Source organism: Panthera pardus, unplaced genomic scaffold (assembly GCF_024362965.1).
Source record: "Panthera pardus isolate Hobbes unplaced genomic scaffold, ASM2436296v1 HiC_scaffold_11, whole genome shotgun sequence".
NCBI classification, from domain to species: Eukaryota; Metazoa; Chordata; class Mammalia; order Carnivora; family Felidae; genus Panthera; species Panthera pardus.
Window position 1 is genome coordinate 76021518 of NW_026526666.1, and position 17423 is coordinate 76038940.

The 17423-nt window shown below is 56.5% G+C and overlaps 2 protein-coding genes and 1 long non-coding RNA gene across 5 annotated transcripts in view; 2 read left to right on the forward strand and 1 right to left on the reverse strand.

The window, feature by feature from the left end:
* BMP8B (bone morphogenetic protein 8b) overlaps positions 1 to 17003 on the forward strand; it is a 28984-nt gene extending 11981 nt beyond the window's left edge. Inside the window, exons 2-7 of one of the 3 annotated variants that reach the window (XM_053897057.1) lie at positions 4753 to 4942; positions 5367 to 5515; positions 11853 to 12047; positions 12813 to 12892; positions 13459 to 13569; positions 16854 to 17003. In XM_053897057.1, the coding sequence (XP_053753032.1) occupies positions 4753 to 4942; positions 5367 to 5515; positions 11853 to 12047; positions 12813 to 12892; positions 13459 to 13569; positions 16854 to 17003 (875 nt within the window). Of the gene's footprint in view, positions 1 to 4752; positions 4943 to 5366; positions 5516 to 11852; positions 12048 to 12812; positions 12893 to 13458; positions 14519 to 16853 lie in introns of those variants that run through there. The other 2 variants (XM_053897050.1, XM_053897046.1) reach the window with 2 other exon arrangements.
* LOC109255479 (succinyl-CoA:3-ketoacid coenzyme A transferase 2, mitochondrial-like) lies at positions 7776 to 10226 on the forward strand. Its single transcript, XM_019430227.2, is given in 2 exon segments — positions 7776 to 9254; positions 9257 to 10226. Coding segments are annotated over 2 exon segments (1368 nt in total). The 5' UTR covers positions 7776 to 8177; the 3' UTR covers positions 9548 to 10226.
* LOC128775508 (uncharacterized) lies at positions 10672 to 16933 on the reverse strand. Its single transcript, XR_008420214.1, has 2 exons — positions 16828 to 16933; positions 10672 to 11569 (listed from the first exon to the last, which is right to left on the reverse strand). It is a non-coding gene; the product is annotated as an uncharacterized LOC128775508 (long non-coding RNA).
* Positions 17004 to 17423: the final 420 nt, after the last annotated feature.

The window sequence follows — 17423 nt, forward strand, 5'->3', positions numbered from 1 at the left end:
CCACATTAAGGTGAATCAGAAAGTAAATTCATTTGCGGTTCCCCAGACCAGCTGGTCCAACGTTTGATCATTTTTGGCAGTTTTTATAATTATGTAGAAAATAAACATTTAGAAGTGCCAGGTGTCGCTCTGTGTGTTTCCTATGCCCAGTAAATACTTGGTGCGTGGCCTTTCATGTTTTTGCCAGTGCGACAAAGGGTTGTGTTGTTAAAGGGTAAATTCATATGTAATTTTGCCATGGTCCTGCAAAAGGATATTGCCAAATTCCTCTCCAATGCATTCCTTTTTTTTTTTTTAATGTGTATTTATTTTTGAGGTAGAGCGAGCAATAGGGAGGGGCAGAGAGAGAATCCTAAGCAGCCAGCACAGAGCCTGATGCAGGGCTTGAACTTACAAACTGTGAGATCATGACCTGAACTGAAATCAAAAGCCGGATGCTTAACCAACTGAGCCACCCAGGCGGGCATCTCTATCCAATGCCTTCCTACCAGCAACGTGTGAGAATATTCATGTTTGCTCTCACCTACCTCGCAAAGGCTGTACTGAGCACCCTATGAAAAGTACCCTCTCCCTGTTGCCATTACTTTTGAGCCTATAACCCTCTATATTTCACTCACAATGTAAACAGCATCGCCTATCTTACTTGTTTTGTTGTTCATATTGTGTCTTCCCCCTTAGATCGTAAACTCTGTCAGTACAGAGACCCAATTTACCTGTCTTATTCACTGTATTCCCAGTGCTCCGAACAGTCTTTTTTTTTTTTTTTTTTTTTTTTTTTTTTTTTTTTTTTGGCTTAAACAGAAAAGCATTTATTTCTCACAGTTCTGGAGGCTGCAATTTGAGATCAGGGTCCCAGCATGCTCAGGATCCAGCTGAAGGCCATCTTCTAGGGTTTTTTTTTTTTGGTTTTGTTTTGTTTTTTTGTTTTTGTGTTTGTTTTGTTTTTAATTTTTAAATTTATATCCAAGTTAGTATATATTGCAACAATGATTTCAGGAGTAGATTCCTTAAAGCCTCTTACCCATTTATCCCATCTCCCCTTATACTACACCCCCAGCAACCCTCTGTTTGTTCTCCATATTTAAGAGTCTCTTATGTCTTGTCCCCCTCCCTGTTTTTGTATTATTTTTGCTTCCGTTCCCTTATGTTCATCTGTTCTGTGTCTTAAAGTCCTCACGAGTGAAGTCATGATATTTGTTTTTCTCTGACTAATTTCGCTTAGCATAATACCCTCTAGTTCCATCCATGTAGTTGCAAATGGCAAGATTTCATTCTTTTTGATTGCCGAGTAATACTCCATTGTATATATATACCACATCTTCTTTATCCATTCATCATTGATGGACATTTGGGCTCTTTCCTTACTTTGGCTATTATTGGTAGTGCAGCTATAAATGTTGGGGTGCACGTATCCCTTTGAAATAGCACACCTGTATCCCTTAGATAAATACCTAGTAGTACAATTGCTGGGTCGTAGGGTGGTTCTAGTTTTAATTTTTTGAGGAACCTCCATACTGTTTTCCCAAGTGGCTACACCAGTTTGCATTCCCATCAGCAGTGCAAAAGAGATCCTCTTTCTCTACATCCTTGCCAACATCTGTTGTTGCCTGAGTTGTTAATGTTAGCCATTCTGGCAGGTATGAGGTGGTATCTCATTGTAGTTTTGATTTGTATTTCCCTGATGATGAGTGATCTTGAGCATTTTTTCATGTGTCGGTTGGCCATCTGGATGTCTTCTTTGGAGAAGTGTCTGTTCATGTCTTTTGCCCAATTCTTCACTGGGTTATCAGAACAATCTTACATATAGTAAGAACTTAATAAATTTGTTTATAAATTGAACTTGATAAACTAAGGAAAATTAAATGGGCAGGTTAACACATTTATTTGGGAAAAGATCATTCCACTTCTTCCTTCCCTCTCCTCCCCCCAGCTTTGAAATTTCTGACATGGCCTCCTGAGGGTACCAGGGTACCACATCTTAGCACAATGTAGGGAGATTGCAAGTCAGGCTCCTCAAGAACTCTTGTTGAATGGCCACCCCTCCCAGTCCATTGTCTGACTGTTTATAAAGTGAGGAAAGCTGGGCAGTACCCTTATTCTCAGTTCACAGAGGAGACGAGGCCAAGTACGTACCTGGTTGGTGCAGGGTCAGGCCTGCAGTGAATGTCCTGACCACTGGTCAGAGCTCCCTGTGCTGCCCTAAGCTACCTCTTTGGCTAAAGTAGGCTTGGTTTGCACTGTTAACAAAGGGGTCATAGAGGTCCCCGAAAATGCTTTCCCAGAGCACCAGCTTTTGGAAAGTCTCTCTACTGACTCAAAGCAACAGCCACAGAAAAAGAGGCAAATCCATAGGTTATCTCTCCGCATCCTCTCAACTGTCAGATGAAGGAGTGTTCTTTACCCAGTTCCACACTTCAGGAAATACCACTAATTACTGATGAAGAGCATTACTTTCCTAAAAATGTCCCTTCTAGTGCTTACCTGGAACAGCCAGGGTGGGGAGTTTCCTGTGCCGAACTACTGGGTGCCTCATCGATTTCACAAACCCACAATGGAAGCTGGGAACTGGGGTCAATGCAGGTACATGAGGCTCTCTCGACCCAGCGCACCTGGCCCCCCAGGTCAGCACGGGAGGGAGGCCGCAGGGTGAGGAGCTGGCGGGCTCACGGGTTGTGCCCCGAGTCCCCAGATCCAGCATGAAATCAGTGTCAGGCCTGCACACGGAGATTCCCAGTGGCCCCAGGACCCGCCTGTCAGCCGCCACTGGGCCTTGGGAGCAGATACATCTATGATGCTCTGAGAGGACACAGGTGAAGGGTGTGACTGAGCCACCCTCCTTCGTGCTCTGTGCTGCACCCTGTGACAGCCAGCAGCCTAGACTTACGTCATCCCGCACGACCGGGATTACACAGCCACATAACAGGGTGGTCAGTGCAGTCCTCGAGTGGATGGAAATTGTCACCAAAGCTGTGCGTGTGTGTGAGTGTGAGTATGTCTGTAGGGGGGAGGGGACATGCGTGTCCATATTCTTGACGTGCATCGCTCGGTGAGGGTCCAGAACCCTGCCCTCCGCGCTCTCTGCCTGTGTGGGAGGACCCGCATCCGCTCTGGGTCATGCTGCCTCCGCAACAGCCTGGGCCACGGGTGGGCATTTGCCGCGTGTCCGGCACGCTGTCAGAGGATGGACGTTCTGTTTCTTCTCCTCCTCGGCTGGGGATGAGAAGCCCGTCTCCTCCTGTCCAAATGTGCGTCCACGGGCCCCACCCAGCCCAGCTGTTTGTCCATCACCAGACCAGGTCCTCACCGTGAGGACGGGAAGTGCTCCCCACATCCGCCTCCGCCACCGGCCCGGTGACTTGTGGTCACTGAGCCCAGTAGCCGGAGAGAGAGAGTTTTTAAAAGACTCAGAGACATGTAATTAAAATCTCAGTGTTGGGTTTTGAGGACGGCGCTGGGCGGCTCCCACCCCTGCTTTCCGGAAACACAGATTTGTGGTGTTTGAAAGTGACAAGAGGCTAAAGTAAGACGGTACTAAATATACTGTCCTGGGCACTTCCGGGCAGCTGGGGAGATGTGGGATTGACTTGCCACCCACAGCCTCCTGCCCAGACAGTCCAGCCTCGCCACCAGGCCGCCCTGGCTCCCCCTCCAGCCTGTGCTTCACCTGCCCCTCCACACATACCTTCTTCCCCACCCCAAACCACACTGCGCCCCTGCTGCCCAGAGCCCTGAACCCCAGCGGCCAGAGGCACAGCCCACGCTCCTGGGCCAGAATTCCAGCCCTCCGCAGTCAGGCCACAGCCACTCAGGGCCCGTCCCCCACACTGCTGCTCTGTGGACGCCCCAGCACCCCACACCGGTGCCTCTGGGGTCCCCTCTGCCTAGGATGCCTTCCCTGCCACCTTCTCCACCCGACAAGACTCTGTCCCATCCTTCAAGGCCAGTTCAGATGTCCCCTCCTCCGGGAACCCTGCTCAGATCCCACCACACCATGGGACTGTCCAGCTTCCCCAGGCCCTGACCAGGTCTCTCCAGGAGCTGTCACTCCTACTTGCTACTCCTTGTTCCTTTCTGAGTCTCCCTCCGGCACTCCTTCTTCCTTCCCCTTGTCCCCAAACGGGGCCTGCCATCATCTCACCCTTTGCTGTGTTTTATGGCTGTTGTTTCCCCTGCTGGCACAATCTGTTCCTCAGCCCTAGGCCTTTGCTGAGGCTGGCCCCTTTCTTGTGCAGTGTCCTTCTCTCTCAACACATCCGCTCTCACCCCTCAAGGCCCAGCCCGTGTCAGCTGCAAAGGCTCCCCCTCCCCAGGCTTCCATGCATGTACATCGGCAGATTCTGGACAGCCCCTGGCTCAGAAATGTACTCAGTTATGTCTGCACCCTTACGTGGCCCTTTTCTGCCTTGGCTCTGATGTCCGTCTTCCCAGAGGAGGGACCTGACCTCTACTTCACCCTCGGGTCCCAGTGCCAGCAGGGAATGGGGATGGCAGGCCGGGTTTGGGACTCAGGGGCCAGAAGTGAAGGCTGCTCTCGTTGAGCTGGTGTATGCTGGGTCCTATGCAGACGCCTCACCATGTAGCCCCACTGAGCCTTCTCAGCACCCAGCGGGCGGAGCCTGGGAGCAAGCCCCTTTACAGAGGAGGGGGCCGTCACCACCCAGGCTGCCTCGGCCCCCAGCTCCCACCCAACTCCGCCCACCCCCAGCCCGAGCCCAGAACACGAGTGACCGCCGGTCCCGCTCTGTCTTGCAGTGGAGCGTGACCGTACCCTGGGCCACCAGGAGCCCCACTGGAAGGAGTTCCGCTTTGACCTGACCCAGATCCCAGAGGGGGAGATGGTCACAGCCGCTGAGTTCCGGATTTACAAGATGGCCAGCACCCACCTGCTCAACGGGACCCTGCACGTCAGCATGTTCGAGGTGGTCAAAGAGCAGTCTAACAGGTGCCTGCCCCACGCCCCGCCTCCCGGTCGAGCCTCTGTCGGTGTATCGGGCCCAGCCCCGGAGGGGACATGTCCCAGAGGACAGAAGGGGAGCTCCCTGGAGAGCACACCCCCAGACTCAGAAAGATACTTGACCCCAGGCCTCGTGTCACTGTGGGGAGTGACCCAGAACCAGTCCTGCTGCAAGTCCGTGCCCCGCTGTCCTGGGGCAGGACCTTGGGCAGGTCACTGAGCTCCTGAGCCTCAGTTTCCACATCGCTGCGTGGGCGCAGTAACACCTTTGTGGGGTAGATGCAGTGAGATGAGGAGAGTGAGGCACCCGGCGCGAGGGTGGGCAGGCGCCCACTCGTGGTCCACAGGAGGGCCCTAGAAACACAGAGGCAGCTGTGCCAGCCCTCGGTTAATTGTTCTTTCGTGTCCACAGGGAGTCTGACTTGTTCTTTTTGGATCTTCAGACGCTCCGAGCTGGGGACGAGGGCTGGCTGGTGTTGGACGTGACAGCAGCCAGTGACCGCTGGTTGTTGAGCCGGAACAAGGACCTGGGGCTCCGCCTCTATGTGGAAACGGACGATGGTGAGGCCCAGGGTTGGGCGGCAGACCTTCTCCCGGGGGCTCCTCTGGCGCTGCTGGCAGCCTATAGGGCTGCAGCCCCCTCCCTGGGCCCTGGAGGCCTGGCCTTTCTCAGCCCTGCACCTGGGGTGACGATCCCTGCCCCGCCGTGGGGGTCAGCGGGGTGCAGGGGCCAGGTTCCCGCAGCAGGGGGCCCCCTACTCCAGTGCTCTCCCTCCTCTCCTTGTGCGGAACCCACGCTTGAGCTGCTAAGAGAGAGTCTGTGTTTTCCCTCTCCAGGAGCAACCGTGTAGGGTGGGAGGTCCCCTACTGGGCAGGGCAGGAGGGGAAGCGGATATACCCTCAGACTTGATCAGAGAGGCCTGGGCTTGAATCCCAGCCCTGCAGCGCTCTCACTCGGTGACCTTGCAGGATACTTACCTGCTAAGCCTCCGTTTCCTCATCTGTAGAATGAGGATCACGCCTTCATTCGTGCCATAGGTATCTGGGGAAGAGCCTCCGTTATGGCAGGAGGTGGGATGGAGAGGCCAAAGGTGGGCACAAGATTGGCGTATCTGAGCTGCAGGAAGGGGCAGCCGAGGCTGGAGCAGGGGGGGCCAGGGCAGATGGGAGAGGAGACTGAGAGCTGGCAGGGCGCATTCTTTTTTTTTAAGATTATATTTATTTTTTAACGTTTATTTATTTTTGAGAGAGCGTGAGCCAGGGAGGGGCACAGGGGACAGAGGATCCAAAGCAGGCTCTGCACTGATGACAGAGAGCTGATGTGGGGCTCAGACTCGTGAACTGAGAGATCATGACCTGAGCCAGAGTCGGACGCTTAACCAACTAAACCAGCCAGGGCCCCCAAGATTTTATTTTTAAGTAATGTCTGTACCCAACGTGGGGCTCCAACTCACAATGCTGAGGTTAAGCGTCGCATGCTTTACCAACTGAGCCCGCCAGGCGTTCCGGGCCCTCTGTGGGTAAACCAGGGCCTGGTGTTGGAGCGTGGGGGGTAGCTCCCTGTATTTCATAGCAGTGGAGGATGGCAGGATCTGAAAAGAGCCCTCTGAAAACACCCCCCCCCACCCCCCCAAGGAGGACATCACCCCTCAGTGTGACAACGCTTAGCGACCTGCTTCCCAAAGTACAGTCGGGACGGGGTGGGGGAAGTAAGTTCACAGAGGAGAAAGCTGAGCATGCTGCCTCGGCAGGTGATCAGGGTTCACGTGAATGTCACGTACCTCCCGTGTCCCCTTGACATGAAGGGATGGGAAGGGCCCTCCATCTCGTGGTCTTCCCCCCAAAACCCACACCCCGTCTAACCGTGAGAAAAACCCAGACAAACGGAAACGGAAGGACGTACTGCAGAGTGCCCTTCAGGTCCTTCTGCAAACCGTCATAATTACAAAGCAAGTCTGAGCTCGTGTGAGAGCGCAGAGGCGCCTGAGCAGTTGCAGCAGCTGACGGCCATGTGGGATCCGGGCGGGGACCCTGGAAGAGAGAGAGGACATGGGGAAGACCGGCGAGATCCGAATATGTATCGTGTTAATTTATCATATTGGTTCATCAGTTGTGACAAAGCCACGGCCCTAACTTAAATGTTAACATTTCCCAGGGGAAACCGGCTCTGGGTATCCGGGGACTCTGGGCTGTCGGTGCAGTTTTTCTGTAAATCTCAACTAGGATAAAATAAAACCTTTCTCCGTATGTATCCAGAACGGCCCGCCCCTGACGTGAGCAAGGAGGGTGGTGTGTGGGGGACAAGAGCGCCGTCACAGAGGCTCAGGAGCCACCCAGTGTGCAGGTGGAGTGGGGAGAAGCTTGTCGGTAGCGGCAGAAATGGAGAAAAGTGGGCCGCAGAGGTATCACGGAAAATGTGGAGTGAGCCAGGGGCCCATTTTTAATAGATTTGTGTCTGAGTAAAAGAAGAGGAGGGGGCAGGTCTGAGGCAGCAACCCCAGAGCACTTTCTTTGGCAGTGAGGTCATCGGGAGCCCTGGTAGACGTCCAGATGGCCGGTCATCCAGGACAGGTGAGCGCGGGGGCGGGCGGCGCAGGTGTGGGAAGCGCAGCCATCTGCGTGGCCTGAGGGCCAGGGGACTGGAGCAGGTCACCAGGGAAGGGTGTGGTGACGGAGAAGGAAGGGGACCACCCAGAGTTGGGGGTGTCCAACAGGGAGAGGTGTGCCCAGAAGGGCTCTGCGAAGGACCTCCCTTGCCCCCGGGGCTTTGGGCTGGACACGGGCGGCCTTGCCGCCAACCCCTAGGACTCAGTGTCGCGTCTTCCCCTCAGGAACGCCGCTGCCTCCGCAGCAGGGGACGCAGGGTCCAGAATCCCCTTGCGGGAGGGGCCCCTCACTATGGGCAGGGGCGCCGGGGCCACCCGGTGTGAGCGTCACCGCCCCACGCGCCCTCCCTGCTCTGTGACGCGGTGGTGGCGGCCGGCGTTGGCCTGTTCCCCGCCGGTCTCAGTCCGGGGCCCGGAGCCGGAGCGCATGATGACCGTCCTCCAGAGGCTCACGCGCGCGGGCGCTCGGGCACCGCGTCCCCGCCAGCCGCTGGGGGCCCACGCTGGCCGAGGCCGAGGGCGGTGTGCGCTGCCTGGCCACCAGCGCTCGCACCCGCGCCAAATTCTACGCGGATCCCGTGGAGGCCGTCAAAGACATCGCGGACAGGGCCAAGATCATGGTCAGCGGCTTCGGGCTCTGCGGGATTCCAGAGAACCTGATTCAGGCGCTGCTCCGCACGCGCGTCAAAGACTTGACCGTGGTCAGCAGCAACGTGGACGTGGACGGCTTTGGGCCGGGCCTGTTACTGGAGGCCAAGCAGATCGCCCGCCTCATCTCCTCCTACGTGGGGGAGAACACGCTGTGCGAGCGCCGGTACCTGGCGGGCGAGCTGGAGCTGACGCCCCAGGGCACCCTGGCCGAGTGCATCCGCGCTGGGGGCGCCGGGGTGCCCGCCTTCTACACTCCCATGGCCTACGGGACCCTGGTTCAGGAGGGAGGCGCCCCCATCAGGTCCGTGCCCGACGGCCACATCGCCATCATGAACCAGCCCCGAGAGGTGAGGGAGTTCCACGGGCACCACTATCTTCTGGAGCAGGCCATCACCGCCGATTTTGCTTTGGTGAAGGGGTGGAAGGCCGACCGCGCCGGGAACGTCATCTTCAGAAAAAGCGCCAGGAATTTCAACGTGCCCATGTGCAAAGCTGCGGAAACCTCCGTGGTGGAGGTGGAAGAAACCGTGGATGTGGGGACCTTTGCCCCCGAAGACATCCACGTTCCTAACATTTATGTCGACCGCGTGATTCAGGGAGAAAAACACGAGAAAAGAATTGAGCATCTAGCCCTCAGGAAGGAGCACGATGAAAAAGCCGAGTCTGCAGATGACCCCGGGGCCCAAATTGTCAAGGGGGCAGCTCTTGAATTTGAGGAAGGCATGTATGCCAATCTGGGCATAGGAATCCCGCTCCTGGCCAGCAACTACATCAGCCCGGACATGACTGTTCATCTTCACAGTGAACATGGCATCCTGGGCTTGGGGCCGTTCCCACCCAAAGATGAGGTGGATGCAGATCTCATCAACGCGGGCAAGCAGACGGTGAGCATTTTCCTCGGGGGCTGTTTCTTCTCCAGTGGTGACTCATTCGCCATGATTCGAGGGGGGCACCTTGACCTCACCATGCTGGGAGCCATGCAGGTCTCCAAATACGGTGACCTGGCTAACTGGATGATACCCGGGAAGAAGGTGAAAGGCATGGGGGGGGGGGCATGGACTTGGTGTCCAGTCCCAAGACCAGAGTGGTGGTCACCATGGCACACTGCACCAAGGCCAACGAACCCAAAATCTTGGAGAAGCGTACCATGCCGCTGACCGGGAGGCGCTGTGTGGACCGGATCATCACTGACAAGGCCGTGTTCGACGTGCACAAGAAGAAAGGCCCCACGCTGATCGAGCTCTGGGACGGGCTGACCGTGGACGACGTCACAGAGCACGGGCAGCCCTTCGCCGTGTCACCGAACCTCAGACCCATGCAACAGGTGGCCGCCTGACCCGGGAAAGGAAGCCCTGGTCAGAGGGTGTGTTTCATTTTCGCCACGGCCTCTCACCCAGAAGGGGTGTCATCATGCCTGTCCGTTCGTCTGACCGGTTCTCCTGGCGTCTCAGACTCAGCTACCGCCAGACAGACTATTCTCTCATTAGGAATATAGCTTTAATTAAAAACAAAAGGAGATCATTGGTGTTTCTCTTGCATGTTCTGTGAGTCCTGAGTTAGGTCTGGTTCCATTGTCGGGCACTCGGACGCCCTCCTCACTGATGTTTACGTTAAATTCCTGCAGCTCGGATGATCCCACAGGAAGGCTTTCACCGAGGAGCCTTCTCTCGGGAACGAGCCACGAAATGTGGGGGGAAGTGAGGGAGGAGTAACCACCCCCGTATCCCCAAGGCTCCTTCCAGTGTCAGCCCCTGCAGCTGACCCCCCTCCCGTCCCAGCAGGATCGTTCCTGAGCGGTGCCTCTAACGTGTCTGGTGCATTTGTTTGTGGGAGGTGATGTCATAGATCAAAGTTTAGTCTCTGGACTGATTAGTTCAACCAACTTGGCCCGGGGCCCCAGGTCTAGAGCCCGGCTGTTTAAGGGCTGACCTTTGCCAGCTGAGCAGGACTGGGATGGTTTCACAGTGAATCAGACACCCGCTAATGGAACAGACATGTAGCATCGTGTATGTGTATGTCTGTATCCTGTATGAGAAGTGCACGTGTGTTTCCATACGTACGTGCGTACATGTGCCTGTGTGTGTGTGTGTGTCAGGGTGGCAACACTGAGGTGATGTACAGGAAGTAGAGCAGTTGGCACTGTGTTTTAAGGAGCATAAAAGTCAGTAATCACCTCCTGCCGTTTAGTTTAAGAAAATACCGTGGGAGGGGCTCTTAGGTGGCTGAGTTGGTTGAGCATCCGACTCCTGCTCCGGTCACGATCTCACAGTTTCAGTTTGTAAGTTCGAGCCCCACGACGGGCTCGCTGCTGTCCAGCACAGAGCCCACTGCAGAGCCTCTGTTCCCCTCTCTCTCTGCCCCTCCCCCACTCACGTTCCCCCCCCCCCCACCTCGGAAAAATAGAAACATTCAAACAAAGAAAAAGGAAAATTCCACAGGAAATGAGAATGAAGAGATCTACCCCTTTCTCGTCTTTTAATGAAAGCCGGGAAATAACCTAAATGTCTAAAGTTAAGCTAATCTCTAAATATTATGGTACATTTTCTCAAAGGAATTTTATACATTTGAAACGTTCATAGTGGAGACATTTTAACAGCAGTGAACATGTTTATGTGAAAAAGTTGGAAAACATACAGACTTCTTTGTTAAGATGACCATTGTGTAAAAGTTCAGGTGACATGAAAATATTCCAGAAAGATGAAAATGATGTGGTGGGGTGGGCAGAGGTTTCTGAGTGATATTTCTTCCCCAGAGATTACCTTACAGTTGCCCTTGTGTTACTTTGACAGTTAAGAAATCAAGAGGTCATTTGGAAATACAAAGAGGTACAGGAAGTTGGTTTCATTGGTGGAGTCGACATTTCCAGGGATCGTGAGTGTGTTTCTCAGGGCATCCTCATCTCTAAGCAGCTGTGGGGTCAAATCCCATTTTCAGGGGTGTCCCTCTTCCAAGCCGGAGGTCCCCATCATGTCTCGCCCACACAGCCTTTTCTCTCTTTTTTAACCCACAAACTCGGGAGTAAGACCTTCAGTGGGTAAGAACTTGGGATCTGACTGAACCGCGGCTCCAGGACTTTGGCCAGATGTCTCTGCCCCACTGAACCCGGGGTCTCGTTTGTGGATGTCAGGGGACAGTTAGTGCCCTGCTCTTGGCAGTGCTGGGCAGAGCAAGCCCTGGGTGCATCCTGGTGGCTGCTCCAATCTGCTGGGTCATAAATCCATCCACACCCCCAGAACGTATGGGGTGGAAGGGAGAACTCGGGCCTCGGAGCGCTCAGATGGACATGGGAACCGTGGTTCTGCGAGCCCCCGGCAGAGTGGCTGTGACGTTTCTCAGCGAAGCATGAGGTCCAGGGGGACTGTGGAGACACATAAGGTCACGCGTATGAACTAACTCAAAACCTATAAAGTGCTTCACAGATGGCATTCTTCACCATTATCACGAGTAACGACCCTGTGTTCGCGAGGCCCCCCTCCCTCCATCTCCCTCAGACCTGGGACTCCTGTTTCCAGAGGAGCAAACTGAGGCCCTCTGCCTCCACACTCCTGGGCCCGAGCAGGCCCTGGCAGGAGGGTCCCCGCTGTCCCACGTGCACGGCCCCTGCCCGTGAGTGATCGCCCTCTCTCCTCTCTCCGTCTCAGGGCACAGCGTGGATCCTGGCCTGGCCGGCCTGCTGGGGCGACGGGCGCCGGGCTCCAAACAGCCTTTCCTGGTCACTTTTTTCAGGGCGAGCCCTGGTCCCGTCCGAGCCCCTCGGGCAGCGAGGCCCCTGAAGAGGAGGCCGCCCAAGAAAACCAACGAGCTGCCACACCCGAACAAACTCCCGGGGATCTTTGGTGAGGTCCGGGAGGGGCCTGGGGCGGGGCCCGGGAGCCACCTGGAGGGGACAGAACCCTCTGGGTCCTCAGTAGGTTCAGGCCGGGGGTCACCCCCCAGCACTGTCCTGTGGACCAGCCTCTGCCCTCTCCGTCCCTGCCACCCAGAAGTGCTTTCTCTGCCCTCTCCTGGCTCCCAGGGCTTTTTCCAGAAGTCTCCATCAGAATCAGGTGCCCCATCCTCCGGGCAGCACAGCCCCTGGGGACCCTGCAGGATGCACAACTGTTTATGCGGAGGTCTCCCCTGCAGACTGAGGCCCTCAGGATCAGGAGTGGGCCTGCTCTGCCCTCCTGCCCTCCTGCCCTCCTCTCCTCCACGGGGAGTCCGCCCTTTGGCTTCCGTGAGCCACTCGATCCCGGGGAATGGGGGCGGCAGGAGAGGTGGGATGAGGTCAGTACAGAAAAGGAGCCACTGATGGCCCAGGGTCCCCTGGGCTGTTTACTGAAGCATCAGGAGGGCCCACAGGTTGGAACTCAGGGGAGGCTGGGGTGAGTGCAGGGTTCCTCTGTAGCTATCGGACCCACCTGGAGCCATCGAAGTTTCTCGAGCTGGGTCATGACACCAGCAGAGCTGTAGGATGGGCTTAACGAGATCAAATGCGTCTGTTTCACTGCATTCATTTATTCCCCAAGTGTGCCCGGTGGGGTGTCCCCCGCCCTGGGAGCTCCCTGTGGAAGCTGCCCAGAGCAGGAACCCCAGAACAGACCTGGCTTCTGTCCCTGCAGATGACGTTCACGGCACCGACGGCCGGCAGGTTTGCCGGCGGCACGAACTCTACGTTAGCTTCCAGGACCTCGGCTGGCTGGTAATTTCTGACTCTCCTCCTTCTTACATGACGGTCCCCACCCAGAGATGATAGGTGTATCTCCAGGGGCATCTAGAATTATGGGTGACTTTAATTTTCTCATGCATTAGGTTCTTCAGTGTTTTCTGAAGGCAATATGTCTTTCTTTTATAGTGAGGAGGTGCTTTTTGGTGAAAACCATGGAAATGGGGATAGTCTGAATCCTCAGCCAGAACGTGTCAGGGCTGCAACAGGGAAACCGAGGCTGGGAGGGCAGTGCGTGTGCACGTCTGCTGGGACAGCAGCTCTAGAAGATGCAGGCAGTGGGGCGGGTGGGGAGGATGATGCCCAGTGCACGTGAAGGGGACAGAGCTGTGCCCAGCCCTGCCTGCAGAGGGTCTCCTGGTGGACGACAGGCCTCTTGGGGGAGCCTGCCTGCAGGGACCCTAGGCTTGGCTGATGGGGCTGGGGCTGCAGGTGGGTAAGGGGCAGCCCTGAGTCGTCTTGTGCCGTGTGCTGGATTCAGGGGCTCAGTGTGTGTGGGGGGGCATCTGGATGGCACTCACTTTCTCCTCTTTCCCCCCCAGGATTGGGTCATTGCTCCCCAAGGGTACTCGGCCTATTACTGTGAGGGGGAGTGCTCCTTCCCGCTGGACTCGTGCATGAACGCCACCAACCACGCCATCCTGCAGTCCCTGGTCAGTACCGCGTCCATCCTGTCCCCACCCACGGGGAGAGGGCTCGTGCAGCCAGGTGGATGGAAGCGCCTGCTCGGGTCTCAGGGAGCTCTCCCCACCCTTCACTGTAGGCACACGCAGTTAACTTCCCATGTCTGTACAGGAACTGGTCCCTATGTGGCCACGTTCACTTGTAGACCCCAGGCATCTGAACCCACACACACCCGACTTACCCTGACTGCTTGTGCACACCCAGATTCGTGCCCTGCACATGCACGTGTAAGGCATTCACATACATATGTGGGCACCCAGATTTACAAGACATGCTTGCTTCTGGTCACCCATCACACCACAACACACACATAACATGTGCATCCCACCTGTGTACCTGTGTGCTCTAAACACACATCACCGTGTCCCCTGGCACCCTCGGCCTCCCGTCACACAGATGCCTGTGGGGTGAGTGACAGGCATGTGCATTCAGCCACCTGCTGCACGGTGTATGAGGAGAGCGTTACAGGTGTGGCCTGGGTGACGGGCTGGGCTTTGCCCCCCCCTTCTGTTCACCTCCCCCTTGTCTTTTTCCTGGTCCCTTAGTTCTTTGTGTCTCCCACAGGAAGTAAATGCTTTTGATGCTGTCTGGGGTACCTTTAAATGCCGAATAATAGCTTCTGTGAGGAGCATTGTTGCTGCTGTTTATTGCTAAGTGTTTTAAAAGTTTGTTGATAATAGGATTGAGATTTCTTTCTAGAACGTTTACCTAGAAGCCTACTTCCTGGTGTCCCTGCCCCTATGTTAATCTAGTAAGAGGTTAAGTGATGCCCCTGAGTGAGAGTAAACATCACTAACAGCAGCTTTGACCCTGTGGTCACACTGCCTTTCTCACATCAAGTGGGAGTTGCTGCCCTCAGGGACTGCTTTCCTGGGAAAAGCTTGGTCGTGATGAGACACACATGGTTCTCCTGGCCCACAAGGGTGTGCAGCTCCCAAGTCAGGATAGCTGGGTGGGCTTGGGCTGCAGGGAGGCATGGGGTGCTGGGAAGGTGAGGTCAGAGGTGGGCCCGGGAGGGAAGCGGGACCTGCAGGTCTGAGGAGGGGCCGGGCTGAAGCTCTGGATGTCAGAGTGGCATGGGGCCGTCCCTCCAGTCCTGAGAACAGGTGAGCTTCTCTGGGGAGACGGCAGATGCAGGAGCGGAGGTGAGGACTGGCCTCCTCCATGGGGAGGCCGGGCAGTGATGGGGGACTTGGGGTGTCGTGAAGGCAAGAGAAGGAAGCATTTCCCTCTAGGCTCATCCTCTTAGCCCTTCTCCACACAGCAGCTGGGGATCCCACTAAAGCACAACCTAGTACCTCGTTCTCAGTTGAGAAACTTGGTCTCGCTTCCTACCATTCCCAGGAGGAAGGTTGAGCCCTTGGCCTGGGACGCAGGACCCCTCGTGAGCCACCCTGCCGACCTCACCAGTGTCCCCACATGTTCTAGTACCCTCATCTCCCTGCATAGGCTGTTTCTCACCTTCCTGCCTTTGCACCTGCTGTGCCCTCCACTTGGAGGGCCTCCTCCCCTGCCCTGGGCCCAGCCACCCCCTGCTCCCCTTGCACGCCTCATGTCTGTGGCCCTTCCCTGCCAGGGGTCATCACCACGCTCATGCTCCCAGTGCTGAAGGCCTGCTTTGTTGTGCCGCTCCGGTGGGTCCTGGTTGTCTGCTGGAATATTCCCCGTCTCCCTTTCCCTCCCCACTGAGTCTGTGAAAGCAGGGACTATGTCTGGGACATTTCTGTGCCCCATGCTGGCAGAGCTGGCACAAGGCACATGTCCTAGATACATTTGTGTTGGAAATGAGAAAAGTACCATTCTACCCATTTGGCAGAGGAGAAAACGAGGCCCACAGATGCGCGATTTGTACCCAAAGATGCACAGCCAGTAAGTGACAGACCCTTGGATTTGGTCTCCCGGTGGCTCAAAAACGAGCTGGGTGGAATGGCACATTAGCTTCCCCAAGTCATCCTGTTTGGTGCCAGATGGAATAAAAGACCTTCTTTCTGTCACTCATCTGACAAAGCTCTCATCTGGGGCGTGGGGGAGGTCTCAGAAAGGCCGTACCCCCGCGGTGCCCAACTTCTCTCCAGCACCCTGACTCGGGCAAGACCCTCCCCTGTTCCCAGTCATTCAGAGCCCATGGCTGGGCGGGCAGGCAGTGTTGCCTAGTTTTTCACGTGGGCCCATGAAGGCCAAACCGGGCCACCGCATTTGGAGGTGGGGAAGTTGGGAGCAGTGGCACCCAGGTCCTGTCTGGCTGGACATCCCCACAGCGGCCTCGGCCTCCCCCTGGGCCCCTGAGAGGCTGTTGGGCCCTGAGCCAGCTGGTGTCCTCCCGGCAGGCTGGCTCAGAGCTGGGCACAGGGGAGTGGGGGCCAGACAGATTCCCCCACCAGACAACTTCATCCGGGTCCTGCTCGGCTGCGTCCGAGAGGGTGGGGGGCCCTGGGCTGCACGACACAGGGATGGAGCAGGTGTCCTCTTCTCTCCTGCCTCCCCACAGCCTCGGGCCGCCTTCGGGCCTGCAAGTGGGGGGCCCTGACCCGGAGTTCCGTGTAAACTGCGGCTCGTCCTGCCAGGGCTTGGGAGAAATATTTTTAGGAAGCTGAAAATGGGCCGTTCCTCAGGCAGGCTCTCTCCTGGCAGTAAGGCTGTTCAGAGGGCAGCAGGTCAGCACACCCCGTCCAAGTTCCGCCACACCTGAGAGCCATGCGACTCTGGGCACCACGCGGGGCCTCCGTGCCCTCCGTCTTGGTCGGCCCAGAACAGTAGTTGCCTTAGAAGTTATCAGGGGTGGCAAGTGCCTTGAGGAGTAACAGCACTGAACACGAGGATGGACCTAGGATTCTAGGTCTCTCCTGTTCTGTGATCGTTCACTGGCTCACAGCTGGGAGGGGAGACAGATGGCAAACAGCTAATGGGGACAAGATATGATCAGGGACGTTACAGGAGCACATGGGAGGAGCGGAGGGGACCCCAGAGGGGTGGAGCGGCAGAGGGACTGGGCACCGGGCACGCCATGTGCTGGAGACCAGTGAGCGGGTCGTGGCCTCTGAGGGGAGTGAATGTGGAGGGAGGGAGCCAGCTGGTGCGGGGAAGGGGTGAAGCGGGGCGGGGTGGGGAACATCTACAGGTTAGCGCCAGCCCGGGCTGCAGAGGATGGAGCCGGGGAGGGTGAGCAGCTGGAGACTCCGGGGTCGGTGGGACCTGGGAGTCGTGGGAGAAGGCCGCGGTACTCACACCTGACTGCCGTCCCTCCCCTGGCCAGGTGCACCTGATGAAGCCGGACGCGGTCCCCAAGGCGTGCTGCGCCCCCACCAAGCTGAGCGCCACCTCCGTGCTCTACTATGACAGCAGCAACAATGTCATCCTGCGCAAGCACCGCAACATGGTGGTCAGGGCCTGTGGCTGCCACTGAGGCCCGGCCCCGCCGCTGCAGAGCCTCCCACCTGGATCGGGCCCCTCTCCAGATGCAGGAAACTCTCAGACCCAGCCTGACCTCGGCGGGGTGGGGGGGATGGAGGGGTGGGCCCCCAGAGATCAACATATCTATGCCCTTCTTTTCTTCCTGCCAGGGCTGGATCTTCTCCAGGCCTCTCTGCCCCTTCCCTGCCTGAGGTTTGTGAAAATCTTTTGGCCTCCAGGTCTGGTGGTCTGAGTCACTGAGCAGGTTCTCTCCCAGCCTCCTCCCTGAAAAGCACGTGCTGACCAGCATTTTGGGGTTGACACAAAAGTCCCATCTGAGGACCTATCCGTGTCCATTGCTGGTCCAGGCTTGTGGTGATTTGGGGTGAACTGAGGGGCACCTAGAACCCAAAATGGCTACCTCGGGCTCTTT